This window comes from Filicampus tigris, chromosome 19, assembly GCF_054856515.1.
Source record: "Filicampus tigris isolate MCC_2025a chromosome 19, RoL_Ftig_1.0, whole genome shotgun sequence".
Classification (NCBI taxonomy): domain Eukaryota; kingdom Metazoa; phylum Chordata; class Actinopteri; order Syngnathiformes; family Syngnathidae; genus Filicampus; species Filicampus tigris.
Window position 1 is genome coordinate 3,887,727 of NC_141235.1, and position 19,862 is coordinate 3,907,588.

The window sequence follows — 19,862 nt, forward strand, 5'->3', positions numbered from 1 at the left end:
GTTGTGTAATAGGTCTAAGTGTTCATACAAATAATATTATTGAAATATTAACATTGCACCTAAATGTAAGAAAATTGTACGAAAGAGCAAAATACAACTGAACTGCATTCAGGCCATTCTTTCCAGAGCCACTAGAGGGAGCCAGAGTACCACGAGTGATACGAGTACCACACTTTGAGAATTACAGCTTTATTTGAGTTCATCGTGTATTTTATTTTAATATTTTATTTTAACAAGGGGGAACACTTTCGCACACTATTTGTCGACGACTGGGAAGGTGATCCAACATCTTTTCGAGCTTTGTCATGTTGATTTACGCCGCGTTATTTATACTTCAAATCACCTCTGGGACGAAACAGGAAAGAGGTACTCCCCCAGGAAGGTCAAAAAGTGCGAAGTTGTGGAAGTCGTCGGTGAAAGATGTTCCCAGAGGTTGCGCTCGAAATAACACGCGGCGGGATCCGGGGGAGCTGCGCTTTGCTCGTTTTGGTCATAAAGCTAAGTCCACCTACGCAGTCTGATACGCACTGGTTGGGAATCACTGATCTAATGAGATCCGATATTCGCCGATACCGTCATGCTTTGCTTTCAGGTATTCATATAGCACCCGATCGTGGCTGTGATCTTACAATTAGCTGTAAATCGTCTTTGCTTTTTAAGACCCCGTCGAGTGTTGTGCTGTGTTTACAGCAAGCTACTCAGAGGGGACCACCTCCTATCCACTAACTCGTCGCTTTTACAAACTGTCCATCCATAAAAGTGAAGTGGTGCGGTTTGCCCCCTCGGCTTTCTGACTCTCCTCCTCCTTCTCCTCAGTTTGCTTGGGTGGGGGCGAACAAAAGTGAGGGAAGCTCCGAGCGGCAGCTGCCAATTAAGTGAAGAGTGATGAAATTGAATCTGCGCTGCGAGCAAATGGACGGACGAGTGGATGGGCGAGGAGGGAGAGTCCACTCGGGGAAATTCGATTAGGCCGTGTAACGCGACCATCGCTCACCTGCTCCCATAATCGCTCCATCAAGAAAGCCCTATCCTTTTGAAACATTCATTCTCTCTATTATTCATGTTCATATTCTTCATCTGACTTCTTTTCCTTAAGAAGGTACCATAAAGACTTGATAAAGTGCTCACTATACTTTCCGCACAGTCATGTTTTCTCGTTTGAGGCTATGCTACCAAGACACTAAATAAAAAAGTACTGAGACAACTGATATTGGTCCATTTCAACGACACAACTGGAAAGCCCTCCCCAACAGGGCGACGACATGTCGGGAATCTTCCTCATGGGCCCATTAGTAGTGGGTTTGTTGTCCAAAAGGTGGTAGATTAGATGGTACTTATTGCGAAAGCGAAGTGACCTCATCACTCAAGTGTCAGCAAGGTCTTGCTTTCCATTCCTTCCTTCCTTCCTTTCTTTTTTTTCTCCCTTGCATATTCAAACTCCACCATGTGCACTGCATCAGGGCCCGCAGCATCTGTGCACAAGTTGTTTTTTTTTTTGCAAAAATAGATTTTCTTGAAGCGGTAAACGGCTCACTTTGTTTATGAGGGCAGTTCAAAGTTAAATTGTGGCTTGCTGCATTTAAATACCAAGGCCCGCCACCTATTTAACCATGTTCTCTTATTCAAGGCCCAAACAAGCTCCCATGTGTATTTCCTGAATGGAGCTATTTTTATTTATTTATTTTTTTAAGGATGCCACATCTGCATTAGAAGGCTGAAAAAGTAAAACGTGAATACATTCACAGCGCTTCACTTTTGCTACATTTGTTTTCTCTGCAATTATAGTTCATTTGAATTCATTTATCTCTGTTGTTTATTTTTATTTCCCCTCTTGAAAAGTTTTCAATCATTTATTAGTGTGGCATTTTTTTTTTTTATATATCATGGGACCTGATTATTTGCACATTTGGGTGTGTAGATTTTTTATATCCATTCTATCTTTGGTCAGTTTTGCCCATTTCTCTTTGCGGCATATTTGAGCGGGGCAAAAAAAAAAAAAATCTAAATATGATGCCACAAGCTTGGCAGTAAAAAAAAAAAAAAAAAATTATTTACGAGTCTATATGTTTTCGATGTTGTTATTTCAGTGTCGTGTGTTGAATTTTGACACAAAACGCAAATTGATTTCATCTTTGCAACCGCTCCGGATGCACGGCACAACCCAATTAAAGCATTCAGTGTTTGGAATGTTCATTTGGTTTGCGGCGCTTTTGCGGGGCATGAGGAAAAAATCCGTTTATTTGTCGATGGTTGTTGTCGTAAGTGAAGAATGCCTCTTAAAAACCAATTGACCTTTATGTGAAGCCACATCAAGTTTGCGTTGAGGCCTGCTCCCCAGATGCCAAAAGCACATTTTGAGTGCCGCTCACCATCAGTTTCCCCCCGTAAAAGACTCAGCGACAACCGTCCCAAGGCCTGACTAAGGACTTTCCGAAGATCGACTGAGTGACAGCGATGCCTCAAACTCTCACTGAGGACTGACATGTAGCTTGAAGTACTTTGCATAATCCGACATTGTTTTGACGCTCCAGGGCGCGCACGAGCTGCCGCAGAAGCACACAAATATTATGTGACGATAACAATGTGGGCGTATTTGGACCAAGGGTCTATTTCACAAAGGTTCGTCAAACTCTGAGTCTAATCCTGAAGTCTGAGTTGATCTACTCTGAGATGGGAAACTCTCGAGTTTCCCGTTCCGGGACAGCTTTGAATCAGTTCACTCAACTCGGGAGTACCTTCACGTGGAATTAAGCGCGTGCACCACAACTACAAAAAAGACAGCACGAATGGAACCCCCGATTTGCAGAGTCACCATGGCAACGAGGCAGGGGCGAGGGAGAACACCGCAATATATGCGGAAATTTCACAATAATATAACAGAGGAAAACAGCTTGCTACCGCCGACTAATTTATTTAATTTAGGTGCCATCTCAGAAGCGCACTTGACAGCTGATGAAATATAAAAACATTGTTCAAACAGTTAAGACTTCGGCATATTGAAAAAAATGGTTGAATTTATATTTTGTCAGATGGTTGCACAAAATAAAATCATCTGGATCCAGATACATTTATTTAGTATATGCATCGTCTCCTTAAAAATGTATCTTGACCCAGATGATGAAAAAGTTTCCTTTAATTTACTCCTTTTAATTTTGTCAAGTGTTTGCACGAAATATAATCAGTTGAGGTAATTTCCCGCATGTCTGTCTTTTGGGGGGGGGGGGGGGGATAAGGTGCGCGCACACACCTTAGGCGCAATGCGCCGCAACTTGTCTGTTGGTGGTGTATGCAAAGCGCACGGAGGGAATCACAAGTGAAGAAAGACTTTTAAGTATTTCTCAGGAGGCCAAAGACACTCCCCTAAACGCGAGCTAAGGTGGGTTAGCACATGCACACTGTGTTCCCAAAGAAGACTTCACTTGGGAAGGGGGTTGGGGGCCGGGTGTCATGTGATAGGGGGGGGGGGGGGGTGCGTTGTATCCCAAGGGAAGGTTGGCTCGCTGCAGTTGAAAAGTTTTTTTCTCTCGGTTTAATTCGGGATTACTAAATGCTAGTCAGACTGCTACATCCACCGACCGTTTCAAACTCCTTATTACTACTGTATGTGACTAAGTTCTGTCGGAAATAAAATAAAATGCATCCCAAACAACAATTTGGGGTTTGGGGCATAATTATGTTTCACTTCAGTCAGTCTCTTATGCAACACTGAAGGCCTGTCAACAAAAGCATTATCCTCCAATTTTACACTCATCATATTGTGTTCGTTATAAAACAAGTGTTCCATAATGAATCCCACATCTTTTTTTTTTTTGTTTTGGGTGCCTGGGTGATTTACGGCATTGATCTTGAAGGGAATATTGGACAAGGTTGCCAGCCATTTGCAGGCATATGAATAAGTTCAAATTGATTTGAGAAATAATAAATCAAATTGAGCTGAATCTTACTATCCACTGAGTGTCATCTGTAGCGACAAGGCCCTTTCAGAAAAGTGCCAGATGATAAAAATCTAAATCGCAAAACGCATCAAGTCCTCTCCAGCCCATTGTTCTCTTCCTAATCTGCTGCAGATTTGTGTAACGACAGCGCCAAGTGTCATGTTCGGCCTCTGTATCAACTGTCAGGGATTGGAGTCAGATCAAAGCGGGGCCGGTGAAAAGATGGGGATGCACTCCCTGACTCCCCCCCTCGGGAGTTGTCGTGGGAGTGGACGACTAGCCCCATGTGGATAATGAGTTTATTATAGTTAACGAAAACAGAAAACAAAAGTGCATTGTCTGTTTACAAAACCCTAGCTTGATGCTTACGCACAATCAGAAATACCGTTTGATGAAAAACATCGTCGTCACTGTGTTATAAACCTTTAAGCAACAATATAAAAATACACGCATATATTCTTCATCTTCTGCGAAGAATGACGAATATCACTGCAGCGTAGTAAGAAGCCAAGATCGGCTCCGTGTGCAGTATAGCCCAGTGGTTCTCCAAATATGGTACTAGTACCACCAGTGGAGTGTGGGCTCCCTCTAGTGGTATGTGAAAGAAACTGTGTGTAATGCTACAGTGTCTTAATAATTTTTGAATCCAGTACATTTTGTAAGGTACAGTTCAATGGCATTTAATTTAACATTTAAGTTCCATAGATTTACATTCGAGGGGTTATATTTAAGTTGTGTCAATATGGTGCATCATGAAGGTGCCCCCGCCCCCACCCACAAAGACACCAAGAGCAGATTAAATTAGGAGCGATCGGCTGCCCAAATCTATCTCATATGCTTGGTGATACAGATCTAATTTCAGCCTCTTAGTACCACAAACAGGAAGGAGAAGCTCGTCGATAAACAGCCCATGGCCGCTCTGGTAGAAGGGTGTGTGTGTGTGGGGGGGGGGGGGGGGGGGTGCAGGAAAGACAATATGATGACACAGTGGAAAGAGGGGGGGTGGGAAGGGCTGTTGTCTATGGCAAACTCTATCAATGTCTAATTCCTGTCATAAACCTAATTAGGGTTTGACAAATTTGCTGAAAAGCAGCGTATGTAAATGGAGAATACTCTGAAGTGAGCCTCGCTGTCTTGTTTAAAAATAGCATCGGCAAAGTAGTAAAAATATTGTCGATCAAATCGCTCTTTTAAAGTCACACTTTTGAGCTCAGTTTTAGTCCAATTTACCTCTGCAGCCACCACCTGTGGTGTCCCTCAGGGTTCCATTCTAAATACATTTTTCATTGCAGTGTTTGGCCCACCTATTCAAGGATTTTCCTTAATACTTGATATGTAATCACACAAAAATAGCAACATAGTGGGAGAATATTGTTCTATTATAAAATTTTATTTATAAGCTTTTAACACATTTTATTAGGCTGTAATGGTGTCACAGACCCTGAATATTGATGGCTGATGACGTTTGGGGGGGATTTAAGGGGGATCAAAAACATGCCAAAATTGTAGTTCAGAAGCAAAACTGGGGTAGAGGAGGTCAAACATCAGACAGGGTGAACCCCGCAACACAGCACACTGGGGATTTGATGATGACGGACTCAGATTTAAGCAACTAAGCTCTAACATCTTGTTAATGTCAACAAGCTGTCACTCACCTTTGCGGTTTGGCACCACTTTTTCATCTTCTCCTGCTTTGAACGATAACCGATGTCCTCAATAAGAAGTCCAATCAGAAACTATTCTATTGGGAAAAAGAAGAATGTTAAAATAGGACTCACCGCATGTGCATTCACTTAAATTGATGTTTGAGAGGAAGAAGGAAGAATCAAATCCGATAACTTTGTTAATCCGATAAGACAAAGTGTTTCCTAACCTTTACTGATCCAAAGGCACATTGTATTTTACACTGGGAAAAAAATGTGAGCCAAAAGTATAAATACCAAAATAATGATGATCTTGTCTCAATTTACTCACAAATTAATCCCGACTGAAATCTGGACCTGATTAGTTGAACACATTATTCTATGATCATCTATTATTCTGTTGTGGTAAAAAAAAAAAAAAAAAAAAAAAGGGGGAAAAAGACTGAAACACGAAGTGTCACAATTGTGTCACTGGATGAAAAGACATTTAAAAGACGTGTGATACAAATAGAGTCCAGCTTCCACCAACAAAAAAATATGGCTCAAGTGCCTTTTCTTTATTCTATGCTAGCACTAGAAATAGCCACAAACAATACTTGTCCTAAAGTTTTTTTTAATGTAAATATTTATTGGGGTTCCTACATATTATTTATCAAGCACCTTTTTTCAAATGAGTGTGGTTTATTGTCATTGAACCTTAGCACTCCTAGCAATATTAGCATACGTTTTAATTGAAATTGAGCCTTCATTTATTTACTGGCTCTCAATGCTATTTAGTGCTTGAAATGTCAAATGAACACCTTCACAGTATTACAGTACTTTTTATGTCATATCTTAATGACTTTTACTTGTCTTATTAGTGTTTAAATCTAGACCTCACCAGACTTCACCAGAGACTGGGCGATTTAATTTTAGCCTACTGCTCAACCGCCGTAGTTTGAATAAATTGCTTTCAAGCAAGATAACGGCAGCCGTAGTTTACAACAAGTACATTGATACAAAAATAAAGAGATTAGCTAATTAACTGACTTTTTTGTTGCCCGGATTAATGGTCACAGACATCCTCTTTTGACACTGACACGGATAGCGTGATGTAGCGGCAATGTTAGCTAGCAGGCCATCGATTGTTTTGCTATACATACCTGTGAGAAAACCTGATGATGGAGGTTTGATTCCCTTTAGAAGCGGCTACGTCGCCTCTAGGCAGATCGTCCGGGAACAACTACGAAAACCGAAACTTTCTGGGGTGTTAGTACAGACACCAAGCAACCTCTTGTCACCATATTCCAGTTCAAATCAGCAGCAAGTCATTCAATTTCTGCCACCTAGAAGTGCCCTGGTGCTTATTGTTTGGAAACATTCTGAGAAGGTCTGTGCATCATATATGGCAGGAGGAGTAATTGTAACTTAAAACCCATCAAGTTAGGGCTGGAATATATATTAACTTTACTATGGGAAAATTATTTTAAAAGGAGATCCCATTGTACAAGGAGGCTAAAGGGAGATGAGAGGTCATATGATGTTTGTCTATTTGTATTTTTAGCCCTCTTAAAGATATGTGGCCAATTATGACAAGCAAATACACTTGCAACAATGGGGAACTGTATTTTACAATTCTGCACAGCACTTTTGTTTTAAAAGCTTACAAATGCCTCATAAACCACAGATTTAACCCTGCAATGGTTGATTGTAAAACTTGTATTTTTGCGTCAGCAACATAAAACGGATGTTAGTTTTGTACCTCATGAATTGAAGTGCATAATGTTGGACCTACTGGTTGCTTTTTCAGGACTGCTCTGTCAGCCCAAAGACAATTTGCTTTGTTACGCGTCTACAGTATGTGTGTATGTTTCTACTGTAGGCTTCACGCATGACCTGACAGTGATGAATTTCCTCCACAAGGAGAAGACACAAGATTCATCAGTGTCAGGCAGCCACAATTGAAATTTGTGAAGAAAAAGAGGGGAAACTCGAGCACCCTTTCAGCGCCGACACTGGTGATCTCAAAGTGTAGTCGTCAGGCTACTGTTGGTACATGTAAAAGGATTTTTCCTTTTACAAGATTCGGTTCAGTTCTATTTATCTTTTAAGTATGACCAGGAATAGCAGCGTCAGTTGCACCGCCGCCACTAGTGGTACATTGGCTCCCTCTAGTGGTATCAAAAACACTCTAGAAATACAAGCGACAAGTCTTGCATGAGCAGAGCGTCATTCTGCTGCCCTCTGCAGTTCAACCTGAGCAACTGTAACATTAGGTACAGTACTTTCTTTCATTGGATATTGAGTGAATGATTAATTGTTCATCTACAAAATGTTATAAAAGTTACATGAAGATGATTAAACTGCACGAATTGCTGTTGATTAAAAAATATAACAAAAGTTGAATGTTACATCATACGTTTTTTACTATTTTTGTATATAGAAGTTAGGACTGACTTGCAATACACTATTTGGCCACCAGACGGAGGCACTTTACCTCATAAGTGGGAGCACAATGTAATTTGTCCACATGCTTGAGTAACATTGTTTAACTATATGAAAAATGTTGAAAATTAAAAAGTATTGATATTAGGGGTGGTTATTATTGGTAAGTATTTATAGTTCCACGTGAAATATAGGCCATAAAAAGCAGTCATGGTTTGCATTCAATACAAAATAGTTGTGGTTTATTCTTTTGGGAACAAAAAAAATGGCAACAACTAAGTGTCACTTCTCATAGAGCAACAATATCTACAGGAAAGAAACAACTACGGTTCCTTCTTAATTCAATGAACACTTTTCCTCTCACTGGCAAAGAACAATTTATGTGTTTTGAGGGGGGAGGGTCTTCTTTCACATTCTGGTCTCATTTGAACATTAAAACGTGTTCATTTAATTTGAAATGGCCCTCAGTCAACAAGCCTGCAAAGAAAAATAATGTTGAACGTCGGTATAAAATCTTTTGAAAAAAAATTAAAAATAAAATAGAAATGTGTTTTGGGAGAAAATGCTAAACACATGCGTGAATGTTGTTTTGAATGTTGAGACCTTGAGTTAGATTTGCTCTCAAGCATAATGGGTACACAACCATGACATCTAGTTGCGTGGTGCTATTCAATGTTATTTAACTGCTTTTGATTTTAAAAATGATAATAACGGCGGTCGCTGATAAAGCATTTTTAAAGGGTATACTTGTCCTGCGTGTTCAGTTTAGTCCATGTGCTTTCCCTACAGCCGTTTGACTTAACTGCTGGTAACGCTTGATTGTTAAGGGGGCGGCCTGTGGATTTTACTAGTGCAATTTTTCCCCAAATTTCTTTGAGAAAACCAGATTTTTTTTTCTCCTCCATTTGACTAGCCCTTTGGGTGTCTTTCGTCGGGGTCCTCTAGGCGTAATCCTCCTTATGTGTCCTCTGTGGTCTCCTTGCCACGCACAGAAGCTGAAATACGATCAACCTCGTGCGCGCTTGGCATCCGCTATCCATAGTAGCAGGCTGTGGAAGGAGTCCGGTCTTCACAAATTGCGGGAAAACGGAATAAAAATAAAAATTTAAAAAAAAGAGCGCAACGTCGCACCTCACTAGCCACTGAGGAAAGTGCATGTTTGTTTTTCTGTAAACGACAAATATCCACTTGCCTCTCCTCCCCCTCCTCCTCGCACATCCCTCCATCTTTAGAAGGGACTAAAATACAGCAGGTTCTGGATCAGGGGGGGGGGGGGGCAGAAGGGGGCGCTTGTGGAGGGGAAGGCCGTAGGTAGTGTAGTAACAGCAAAAAGGGGGAAAAGGTTCTCCATTTTTGTGGGCATTCGAGGGGGACATTTGTGTGATGCGTTGAAAGCCGGCGAGGCCCATTAGGATTGTTTGAGGCGCTTGCGTGGCGGTCCGAGGAAAGGGCACTGGGCCGAGGCCAGCGAGCGGTACGCTTCGGCCACCAGGTGAGGGTGGGACTCCACCATGGACTTCCAGCCTGCCGTCTCCATCACCTCAGCGGCGTGGCTGGCGGACGAGCGGGAGGAACAGACACACACACACGGAGGGGGGGAGAGGGGGATAAAGTAGACCGTTCAATTGGTTTCATACAGAAAGGGAGACATGCGACGCGGGACTAATAAACGTTTGCTCCATTTTGGATGTTTGGTCGACAATAAGAGACGTCATTATCGCAGGCAAGGGAGTCAGGCTGCCCTGATCTCTTCCGCAAGCTTCGACAATATCTGACGGCGTCGAGCGAGACGGTGTGACCGAGTTATGCTGACACTGGGAACCACGGCGAGACACAAAAGAGAGAGAAGTACTCACACGCTGTACAAAAAAACAAACAAAAAAAAAAAAAAGTAGAGTACAGGGACTGTAAGTAGTGGCAAGAAGTGGATTTCTGTTTCAAATGCGGGCAGTTGGAAGTAAAAAGTCCTCAAGGAATAATAAATACCCATGTGAAATCGATTTAAATGTGTAGCGGTGTGTGTGTGCGTATGCAAACTCACTAGTTGATGAAGTCGACCGCCTGCGTTTTGAGCTGGTCGGCGCTGTGCAGGTCGGCCAGGATGAGGATCTCGGCCGCGTTCTCCACCGACAGACTGGTGCACAGCGCGTCCTCGCACATGACCTTCAATCTCTCCAGAGCGTACTGAGGAGGAAGAGCGACGTGGTGAAAAGTCTGCTACGTCACTATTCTCGTGCCGGTTAGTTCAGGGAGTTGTAATGGTGGATAGAGGCCACAAGATGGCGGCATAAACAACATATCATCGCTGTCCTGCGAAAAACACTTAGGTCCATTTTCTTTTCAATTTTCTTATTTTTACGTGAATGGTGTTTGTTACGGACATCACATTAATGTGAAAATTATTTTTTTTTCCTCTCCAAAATTGGACATAAGAGTTTTTCACAGGACAGCGACGATATTGTACTTTTGCGACATTTTAGTTCGATGGCGTTCCGTGAGATTTTTCGGACGCAAAATATGTGCCCCGGCACCAGATTGTAATTATTGTTAACACGTCAAACATTTACTTTAAGGTCCAGTTAGTATGTCATGCGTTACAATATTCTGGGCTCATCTTCCAAGGCGACCTCACTTTGTCGGCAGCAGCGAGCAGGTCGTCGGCCATTTTGTCAAGGTTGGGCGCTTTGTCGGTGTAAATGAAACACATCATCTCTTTAAAGACCTCGGGCTCCACGTCGTTGATTTCCACGCGGTTCTGACGAGAGAAGAGAGAGAGAAAGGCGATTCAACAATTCTGTTCCTGCGACATGACGTCAGGGTGAAGAGTAACGTGTGCTTCTGCGCGGCTTTCACCGCAGAATCAATTTCCGCCCACAAAGTGCCGCAGCACAATTTCATTTCAGGCGTGCTATCGTTCAACCAAACAGCAGAACAATCCCGCACTCGAATATCACTGCGGGTGGGAGAATAGAAACCGGCCTCGCGACTCACCTTTTTGCTCTCTTCCATCTCATGTTCAAACATAGCGCTGAACACAGGCGAGCGCGCTGTGAGAAACAGGAAGGAGAATTGAGTGACTTAACAGCGAGGATCTTCACGTGCGCGCAAATGCGACTGCCGCCGCTACCTGCCAGGATGGCTTTGTGGGCCTGGAACTCTTGGCCGGCCACACACAGAGAACAGTCGGTGAAGCGCGAGTTCTCCCACAAGCCGCCCAGCTCGTCGGCGAGTCGGCAGTCGGGAACCTTCACCATGTTCATGGTGTTCTGGCCCGAGATGTTGACCGAGTCCTGCACCACGCTCACCTTCGAGACACACACACACACACACACACACACACACACACACACACACAAAGACGATTCCAGCGACGGCAACAAGGCGAGATGGAAGCACGATAAACATGAATTCCAGCAAGATAAATATGAGCTAAAAGTTTTTATGTCATTGTATTTACATCTAGAAGTGTTCAACAACTCAGGACAGAGCACCTTTTGTTTTTCAGGGCACCAAAGGTTGCTCAGAATCAAGCCTGCAACCGTTTGACTGTTGAATTCATTTGAAATTGTGGGTTAAGGTCCCACTTCCCTTCCCACTCCCTTTTGAGCATGGAGGACTTTTGCTAGGTGTGCTTTGGCTAAGTTTTGATAGTTGTCATTTTTTTTTTTTTTTTCATATTTTATTTTCATTGTTTTGCTTTTTTTTCTCGCTTCATGTTCAAATAAATCATTCATTCATTCAAAGGTCTGGTGATTGACTTGGACAGTCTAAGACCTTCCACATGTCTATATTGACTAATGTGTTAAGATGAATTCTTCATAGTTGTATTGACTTTTTTTTGAAAGGTTAACAATGCTGGCAAATAATTTCCACTATGGCATTTTTCCAGAAATCCCAAACCAAATTATGAGCTTGAAACAATCATGCCATTCAACACAACAAAATATCTTGATTCAAAGCCAAGAATTTGAGGAAACGGCAGCGTACCTCACAGAAAAGTGTGAGCTTGTCGTCGGGCAGAAGACCGTTGGCCTCATCGAGGAGGAAATCTCTCCGGATGAATTTTTTGAATCCCCAATCTTTGCCCTGCACAAAGCGATACGCCCTCTGGCTTTCTGCGTCGTCGGGAGCACATAAAAAACACAGCGTCATCGGGTGGCGGGAAGAAAAACATAACCAAGACGGACCTCGGACTGGATCCTACTCACCCATGGCTTTGGTCTCTTCGCCCTTGGCGTTGAGGATGGAGAACTTGAACTTGGCTCGGACCTCGGCCTTTGGACAGCTGACCAGCAGCAGGTAGAGGGACAAGTAGTCTTTGCTCTCCTCGTCCAGGCCTTTGGGGTTGACGCGCAAACACCTGGAGGAGGGCGGAGGGGTGGCTTCAACCTCAAAGAAGGATTGTCATGAAGCCTGTAAGCACTGCTGCGCGCTCACCACTTCAGCTTGTCGTTGGCCCCCGAGGAGAAGGTGGAGCTCTTGATGACCTCGCCCATCTCCTCACGACAGAAGCTGAAGTTGTTTATGGTCCACATGTACGAGAACTTCACTACTTTGATCTGCGGAAAAGGCACCACCCCAAAATAAAATTGTAGTCAAAGAATTGATGTTGAATACAAAATTATGGTAAGTATTGCACACTTCACACCAGAAAATGACGTCATTACACATCTCATAATCTCACTGCGGGATGCCCAAAGGTCAATTCTGGCTCTTCTATTACAGCTTTGATAAGGACAATTTCGCGTAATCTCTGTATATAAGAAGCCTGAGTGAGAAAACATCTGGGGAAATAAAAGGTCTTCAAGGGTTTGAAGAGGATATTTCTACAAGAAATAAAGCTGATTGACATATGTCGCAATACCTGCGTGTAGCACCAGCTTTCAGCCACAGGCCCGCTGGACATTTCCGCCGGGGGAGGGGGACTCGGGACTCTTGACATTGCCAGCGTGACAGAAGGTGTTGGTCTCGAGTGGAGGAGGAAGCGCTGTTTACACTCGGTCAGCGCTCGGTCCAAAAGTCCATCTGCAGCAGGACCCGCGAGACGGACGCGGTTCGCCCCCTACAGATCATAATAATGACAGAATCGATCAAAGCTGCGAGTCGGCCCACAGTTAACAGTTCACATTGAGGTGCTCGCATTAGGGAAATGAGAAGTCATGAGGTAGGCGTTTGGGGTTTCCTCCTAACGCTGCGGGGGATTTTCAGACCGATAATAATTGGATGCTTTGCCTGACGACACATCTACAGATTTTGCTCATCACGGGTCCCTAGCCCAATTATAATCAAATTTTAAATTTTTTTCCGTGATAACTTATTTAACTAGGAGCACAGTGGCCGCGAGCCTGAAATTTTAGGAACATAAGTAGAAGATTTTGGGGGTACAAACACACACACAGTAAAATGACTTGCATAGTTAATATTCATCCCACTCATTTTCACAATATAAATGGCCTGAAGTGTGGTTCAGAAGTTGTTCAGCAACAGAAAATATTCAAGGATCAAAATCAGCAAATTCATGGCGCACGTAGATAAAAATTGCAGTTACGCTGTCTCAAATTTTAAGTGCAAAGCAGCCACCATTTAAGGGCAGTACCCTGGAGCCCTGCAACTCCCAATTTGTTTTTTCAATGCATGTGTCGAGTCCCACGCTTTCTGACATGACTTGACATGAAAGTTTGAAATTCGAATTTAACTAAAAGGTCACACCTACAAACTTGACTCCTATTGATTTAGTATTAAGAAGTTGGCCAGAAGATTGAAAACTTTTGCAATATTTATCTCAGGAAAATGCTACTAAAATCACTGGAATTGTCACTAAAAGGTATGTCTGATATTGTTAATCAACTCACCTTTGACATTTTACACACATACCAAAAAAGGGCCCATGCAGCACTAAACTGTCATACATTACTATGTATTACAATGTGTGTGTGGAGTGACAGTTAGCAGGTAGGCAACCTGCTAACACTAATTGTCAATCATGTCACCGTTTTGAAAATATTTCAACATTTCAGCCGCTATGGCTACACGTGAGAGTGGGGGGAAAGAGCATTAAATGACCAAGGAAATGTTGAAGCATTTGAAACGAGTTGTTAAGTGGCGACGGAGCGTTAGCACGCGAGCTAACTTCAATCAAGCGAGCTAGCTGCTAGTTAGCCACCGAGCCAAGACAAGCGAAACACCTCGCAAACTGCACAAGCTGCAACTCGAAAACACGCCGCAACGGGCTCCGCCGTGTTGTTTTGAAGCAGTGCGTGTGGCATTTGGTGTGATTTATGGACGGTCTTACCTCTTATTTTGAGCTCGCTAGCTTTCCGGGGCTCTTGTGTTGTTGTTAGCTATTAAGTGGCAGACCTGAACCATGTGACGTCACCAGGAGCGCCGTGCTCGTTCGGCCAGTGTTTTTATTTTACAAATAAAACTTTGGTACTCTGCTTATTTGGTGTTAAAAGTTTAATAATTATAACTTGACGTTATCATGCGATGTCATACAAACTAGAATGTAGATATAATCAATCTGCTGTGTAATATATCTTTCTCATAACTACAGTATTACCACGAGTGGTCACATACTCCCTCTAGAGGTGTGTAAAAGAATCACATGTACAAGCGTCAATGGAATCAAGGCAAATGCGTGTGTGTAAACACTTAATTTATACATATTTCATTCGCTTATGTCGGCAATATGATTTATTTGGTGTTGGGGGAATACTTACCAATTACTCCACCCTGTGTGCATTTGGTGTACACCAGCGGCGTGCCTTAAAAAATCGTCACTTCTCATTAAAAATGGCCCAAAGACGCCTACATTTTTGTAATTTATATTGTAAATGGTGTAATTTTCCTATCAAATGTACAACACTGGTCAATAGAAAATTTTAATCAGAAGTGGCTTTGTGTCCCTAAACATATTTTTGATGGTGATTTAAAAAAGAAATTCACTTTTTTGGTTGCGCACCAGGTTTTTGAGGTATTTTCATTTTTTGTTCTTTTTAAATTTGACCTATAAAAGCTTGCACAATACAGATTTTACCATGCATTGTTATGCGTGTGATTTTTCAGGAAAAAAGACACCTGTTAACACACCCACATGGGGACTGACCAACAGTTGAGAAAAAATGTGAAATTTACCAAATGTGGACTGGTTACTGCCTGAAAGCAACAATTATTTTTTCATAAATCTAACTTTCCCTCTGTGGATTTTCTACAAACATCAAGATCTGGAAGGTTAAATATTGTATCAGCAAACTTTATTGGATTTTTAAAGACTGTAGTCACTCATTGCACTCACAATGTGAATCAATTATACATCAAAGTTTACAACTTCAACGTTCATAATTCATCTCCTCATTTTTGGGACGACAACGTTCCCGCTGGTTGCTACGGGGATGAGGAGCTTGCGCTGTTCCATGCGAAGGTGTTTTTCAATCAGCACTTCCACTGGCACCTTGTCATTCACATGACGCTGCCTGCAGCATGAGCACGGCGACAAATCGACGCACGTTACCCAAACGTCACGCGCACCTCTCGGTGCATCATCGCACACGTGAGACGACGAGCTTACCTTCTCAACAGCAGAACGGCGTCTTCCACCTCGATGGTTTTTCTCCCGCCGTGAGTGGCGAAGGTCTCCAGGTCCTCCGCCATCCGATCAAGGAATTTCTCCATTCTTGTTATAAACATTTTTTTTTTTTTTAAATAAATCACCTGTTAACCTTCCCGGCTAGGACGCTCAAGTCGCAGTTATTGATTTCCCCCCCCCCCCCTCGCTTCCAAACATGGACCGTTTCAAATACCTGCAGGTACTTACATGTCCCTTAAGACGGGGTAAACATCCGCAGAGACCCTGGTTTTGGCAAAGTGCCGAAACGTGCTCATGAGGTAGGTCTTAGGAAGACCGACGTCCTTCTGCTGCGCCGCTCCACTTCTCCGCTTTCTCACTCGCTTTGGTTTGGCCGGAGGTACATTTTCAGTTGAAGTACTGGTGGTGCATGAGGGATTCTCAGAAAGATGACAACAAAAAATTGGGGAATAAACAGACTTACCTGGCTTGAGGCTTTAAAACAGTGGGCGTTGTTGGATAGGGGAGTTGAAAAGTCTTCCTTTTCTCTCGAACGAATGCCGGCGTCTGCTCGTCTGGTGGCGTTGTAACATCCCCCCCCCCCATTCATATTACTAAGTCATGTACATTTTTTTAAACAGCTCACACTGAATGACAGAGAGAGACACCTTCGGATTTTTGGTCACCTTCATCGTCGTAGTCTTCCTCCTCCAACTCTTCCTCATATTCAGTGGGGTCCCCACCCTCGGCCACATCGGGCTCTTTGCCGTCGCCAGCATCTCCCTGCGCAGGGCTCCACGAGTCCTGCTCCGCTCCTCGGCCGCAGGAATCGCTCACTCGCCGGGTTCGGTTTGTGACTTCTGAGCGGCCTGCACACCAACAGGTCCAACATATCCAGCAATCATTGAAATGCAAGTGTTCAAATTCCAAGTTAAATGCACATTCTCCTTACCATTACTAACTAAAAACGTCGATTCGCTGTCATTGTGCTCTGACAAAACCACGCCTAGTGCAAAAATATAGCTCAGACCATCTTAGTGCCTATGTTGAACCGAGGGAAGGAGCTTCATTTAACCAGGTCATAGCTTTGCCGAATGAAAAAAAAACCTCTGCTGCCACCTTGTGGCACCCATGGGCAATTACAAGCCATGGTCCCTACCCCTGCCAAAAGCATGTTTGTTTTACATTTCAGTATGTAAGTGTAGCTAATTAGTCTTGAATTAGTCCCAAAAAAATAAATGTTGCACCACAGTCAATATTTTGTCAGATTCTTACCAGGCTCCATTGCAGCATCATCCTCAGCAACAGGCACGACTCGAAAGCCCTCAGATCGATGAGCTCGTCGCTCCACATGTTCCACGTCGTAATCGCGTTCCTCCACTTCCTCCTCATCTTCATCAGCCTCCTCGTCCTCCGCCTGCTGCCTGTCATTCTCCTCTTCGTCATTTTCCTCAGTCTGAGAGCCGGCACCGGCGTCCTCCTCGGTCTGAGAGTCAACCACGCCTTCGCCTTCGGTTTCAGAGTCAACGTCCGCCTCCTCAGCTTCAGATGCCATCGGAGCCTCCCGCCCCTCTGGCGGGGTTTCACACTCCTCTTCTTCAGGGAGGGCTCCAGTTTGAGAATCAACTGTGATCGCTTCCCCTTCCTTGTCTTCTTCCTCAGGCTCCGATCCAGCTGCATCTCCCTCACCCTCAGACTGAGAAATCACAGCCGCCTCTTCCTCCCAATCAGCACTAGTCTTCCTCTCCTGGCTGTCCGACACCGCCAAAGGTTGACGCCTAGCATCGGGCTGTTTCTGCCCATCCTGCTCCAGCACCGTCTGAAGCTGAGACGCCGGGACCGTGGCCTTGTCCTGCGTCGCCACCGCGGAGCGGTCGGGGGCGGAGATGGCGTCGGGCTGGTGGTCGTAAAGAGCGGTGGTGCAGTGGATAATGTCTGTGGTGAGCTCCAGTTCGCCGCACCTGCTTAGACCCAGATTGACGGTCTCGCCATGTGCAGTCTCGCTGAGGCCGGGCTTCCCCTGCTCAAAGCTGCTCGCTCCTGAGAGGGAAAACGTGTAGTAATCAGACCAAAAATATGTATCGGCAATAACAACAGATTAAAAAAAAAAAAAAAAAAAGATTGACATTTTTCCCCAAGTAATTTTAGCTAAAATTATTTTAGAGATGAAAATAGGATAGAGGGTGGGGTGGGGGAGCTTAATCACCATGATCTAAATGCATCTTATTTACGGCATCACCAAACTCATATTCAGTGACTCTTTGACGGCAAGATACTCTTCTCCGCAGGCCTTTTCTCTCAGTCTGCTCATTCACAAAGGGCGTTTTCAGACTCAGCGAAGTGGCGCTGGAAAACACAGGGGGACAGGCCCAATTACCATTACGTTATTGCAACAATAACTTATAAGGGGGGGGAAAAAATTGTGTGATCATACTTTGACAGAGAAAGCGATAAATCATCTTGCGCCGATTGGTCCTCTTCATTTTCAGCATCTGTTTGCGCAGGAAGCCAAGAGTTAGTGAGTACAGCGCAGTAGGCCTTTGTTGTATTATTCAGAGGTTATACTGCCATGAAAGGACAATGATGACGTTAATATAAAACATTGTGGAGTTACGCAATGTTTTATGATGACGGAATTAATGAACATGAAAAAAAGTGTTCTCAAATCAAAGTGCTTCAAATCACAAGAGCTTTCATCTTACCGTCGTGGCCTATTTTGAGGTGCTCTTCAAAGGCGGTTACGCTGAAGCTGCGACGTGGTCTCTTCCTCTGCAGTCCTTTTGCCACGCTCACTGCGATGTCGTACGTCACATTGGGCAGATCCAACCCGGACAGCTCAGTGCTTAAAAAATAAGCACTTTGTTGTAAACAAGCCAAGCAACCTGTTGTTTATTATTTTACATAACTACAAAAGGCAGTGAAAACAGCAAGAAACGTGCATTTTGTTCACCTTGAACGCTTGTTGGCAATGCTGGAGTCTGCTGAAGGCAGCTGCGGCTCCATTGGCTCAGCTTCCTCATGAACCACAGGCGACTTGATAGGTTCTAAAGAATACCACAATGGATACTGTTAAACAACCCAAAGGCGCCTTGTGAGGACGAAGGAGTGCACCTGTCTGCAGGATCTTCATGAGAAGGTGTCTCGGCGTGTCCGCCTCGTCAAACGACACGGAGGATGATGTGTTTGCCTTTGTCAGCATGGCAGAGGCCGTTCTTTTTGTAGGTGTCAGAGTTCGCTTGGATATGCTCTGGAAAGAGAAGTTGTAGTTGAAAAGATCTGACAAGCCCTGCTAGCCCTGCTACCTTTTTTTCACACCTCACGCATTTTAAGCGTCATACTGCGTCTTATGATGTCCTGCGGGGTTAGTGCACGTCCATCTTTGGCACTAGATCTGGTGCTGCGTCTTAATATACGATTTTGCTCTTTGGAGACACTAAAAATAAAGACAGATGATATTTACATCCATGTTGGGAAACAAAAACATTGCTTGCAACGTCAATTGATAGGTTATTTGTAAACGAGGTAATATAGTTGAAATGTAATCCGCCATGGAGTCGTTTTGCTGACCTGCGGGTGACGGGGGTCCTGAGTGGCTCGGTCCTGAGAATATGTTGGAGAAGAACCCGAGGAGACAAGTCCTCTGTCGTATCCATCTCGGCAGACGTGCCGCTTGCTAAACTGAGCTTCGTTGCTCTTGCTCGCAGTATGCTCACGACAAAACGGCGGCGAAGCAAGTTACGTTAACGTACCGAAAGTACTTCTTTTTTTCAGCAGCCAAAAAAAATCAAAATATTCGCAGCGTGTCACGCTTGAAATTGTTTCAGCACACCCATTTTAACGGACGTTGTGTTTGGTACCCGCGTTATCTTTGAATAAGTCTCGCGAGAATCAATTTCTTCCGCTTCCGGTTCTTCGTCTGGTCTTCCTCTTCATTTCAATAGTTTAACATCGAACATGGCTACTTACGTGGACGTACGCGTGCAAAATGTATACTAACGATATTTTCGGAAGTGTTTGGTCAGAAAATATATTAAATGTACATTTTTCTTCACGTACATTTGGTGTAACCATAGGCTGTGTATGAGTTCGGTAAACGCAACACTGGCATCGTGTGACCACAATGGGAATTGCACCTCCAAACGGGATCGTACAGTACTGGGTTGCGGTTAAATAAATGTATTACATTTATCTAAATGAATGTTGATAGCGTTATTTATTTTTACTTTGATTTAATAACTATATAAATGCGTCACTATGACGAGAATTTGATGTGTGTGTAAGGTACTAAATTTCAAA

The 19,862-nt window shown here is 43.6% G+C and overlaps 3 protein-coding genes across 3 annotated transcripts in view; all 3 read right to left on the reverse strand.

Moving 5' to 3' along the window:
• slc4a1b (solute carrier family 4 member 1b (Diego blood group)) overlaps positions 1-6,908 on the reverse strand; it is a 40,087-nt gene extending 33,179 nt beyond the window's left edge. Inside the window, exons 1-2 of the mRNA XM_086016523.1 lie at positions 6,721-6,908; positions 5,591-5,676 (exon numbers count right to left, since the gene is read on the reverse strand). The gene's annotated coding sequence lies outside the window, so the exon portion shown is untranslated. The remainder of the gene's footprint in view (positions 1-5,590; positions 5,677-6,720) is intronic.
• A 1,308-nt stretch (positions 6,909-8,216) lies between these two features.
• spop (speckle type BTB/POZ protein) lies at positions 8,217-14,498 on the reverse strand. Its single transcript, XM_086017552.1, has 10 exons — positions 14,295-14,498; positions 12,867-13,064; positions 12,440-12,561; positions 12,211-12,362; positions 11,990-12,117; positions 11,130-11,307; positions 10,994-11,049; positions 10,635-10,757; positions 10,044-10,186; positions 8,217-9,555 (listed from the first exon to the last, which is right to left on the reverse strand). The coding sequence occupies exons 2-10, from the start codon at positions 12,942-12,944 to the stop codon at positions 9,411-9,413; spliced, it is 1,125 nt and encodes a 374-aa protein (XP_085873678.1). The 5' UTR covers positions 12,945-13,064; positions 14,295-14,498; the 3' UTR covers positions 8,217-9,410.
• Positions 14,499-15,233: 735 nt separating this feature from the next.
• cenpt (centromere protein T) lies at positions 15,234-19,525 on the reverse strand. Its single transcript, XM_086017459.1, has 13 exons — positions 19,134-19,525; positions 18,882-18,999; positions 18,678-18,813; positions 18,517-18,610; positions 18,269-18,408; positions 18,001-18,058; positions 17,773-17,912; positions 16,842-17,606; positions 16,253-16,435; positions 16,051-16,141; positions 15,816-15,986; positions 15,570-15,674; positions 15,234-15,474 (listed from the first exon to the last, which is right to left on the reverse strand). The coding sequence occupies exons 1-13, from the start codon at positions 19,217-19,219 to the stop codon at positions 15,345-15,347; spliced, it is 2,217 nt and encodes a 738-aa protein (XP_085873585.1). The 5' UTR covers positions 19,220-19,525; the 3' UTR covers positions 15,234-15,344.
• Between the last annotated feature and the right edge of the window lie 337 nt (positions 19,526-19,862).

What these genes read in the sequence shown, in the direction of transcription:
- spop (XM_086017552.1), bottom strand. Translation starts at nt 12,944, where the DNA reads ATGTCAAGAGTCCCGAGTCCCCCTCCCCCGGCGGAAATGTCCAGCGGG. An exon ending in AGATGGAAGAGAGCAAAAAG is followed by an intron (nt 10,758 to 10,993) that starts GTGAGTCGCGAG and finishes TTCTCTCGTCAG; the next exon opens with AACCGCGTGGAAATCAACGA. An exon ending in TGCTCGCTGCTGCCGACAAA is followed by an intron (nt 10,187 to 10,634) that starts GTGAGGTCGCCT and finishes CTTCCTCCTCAG; the next exon opens with TACGCTCTGGAGAGATTGAA.
- cenpt (XM_086017459.1), bottom strand. Translation starts at nt 19,219, where the DNA reads ATGGATACGACAGAGGACTTGTCTCCTCGGGTTCTTCTCCAACATATT. An exon ending in CATGAAGATCCTGCAGACAG is followed by an intron (nt 18,611 to 18,677) that starts GTGCACTCCTTC and finishes GGTATTCTTTAG; the next exon opens with AACCTATCAAGTCGCCTGTG. An exon ending in TAAGATGCATTTAGATCATG is followed by an intron (nt 17,607 to 17,772) that starts GTGATTAAGCTC and finishes TTTCCCTCTCAG; the next exon opens with GAGCGAGCAGCTTTGAGCAG.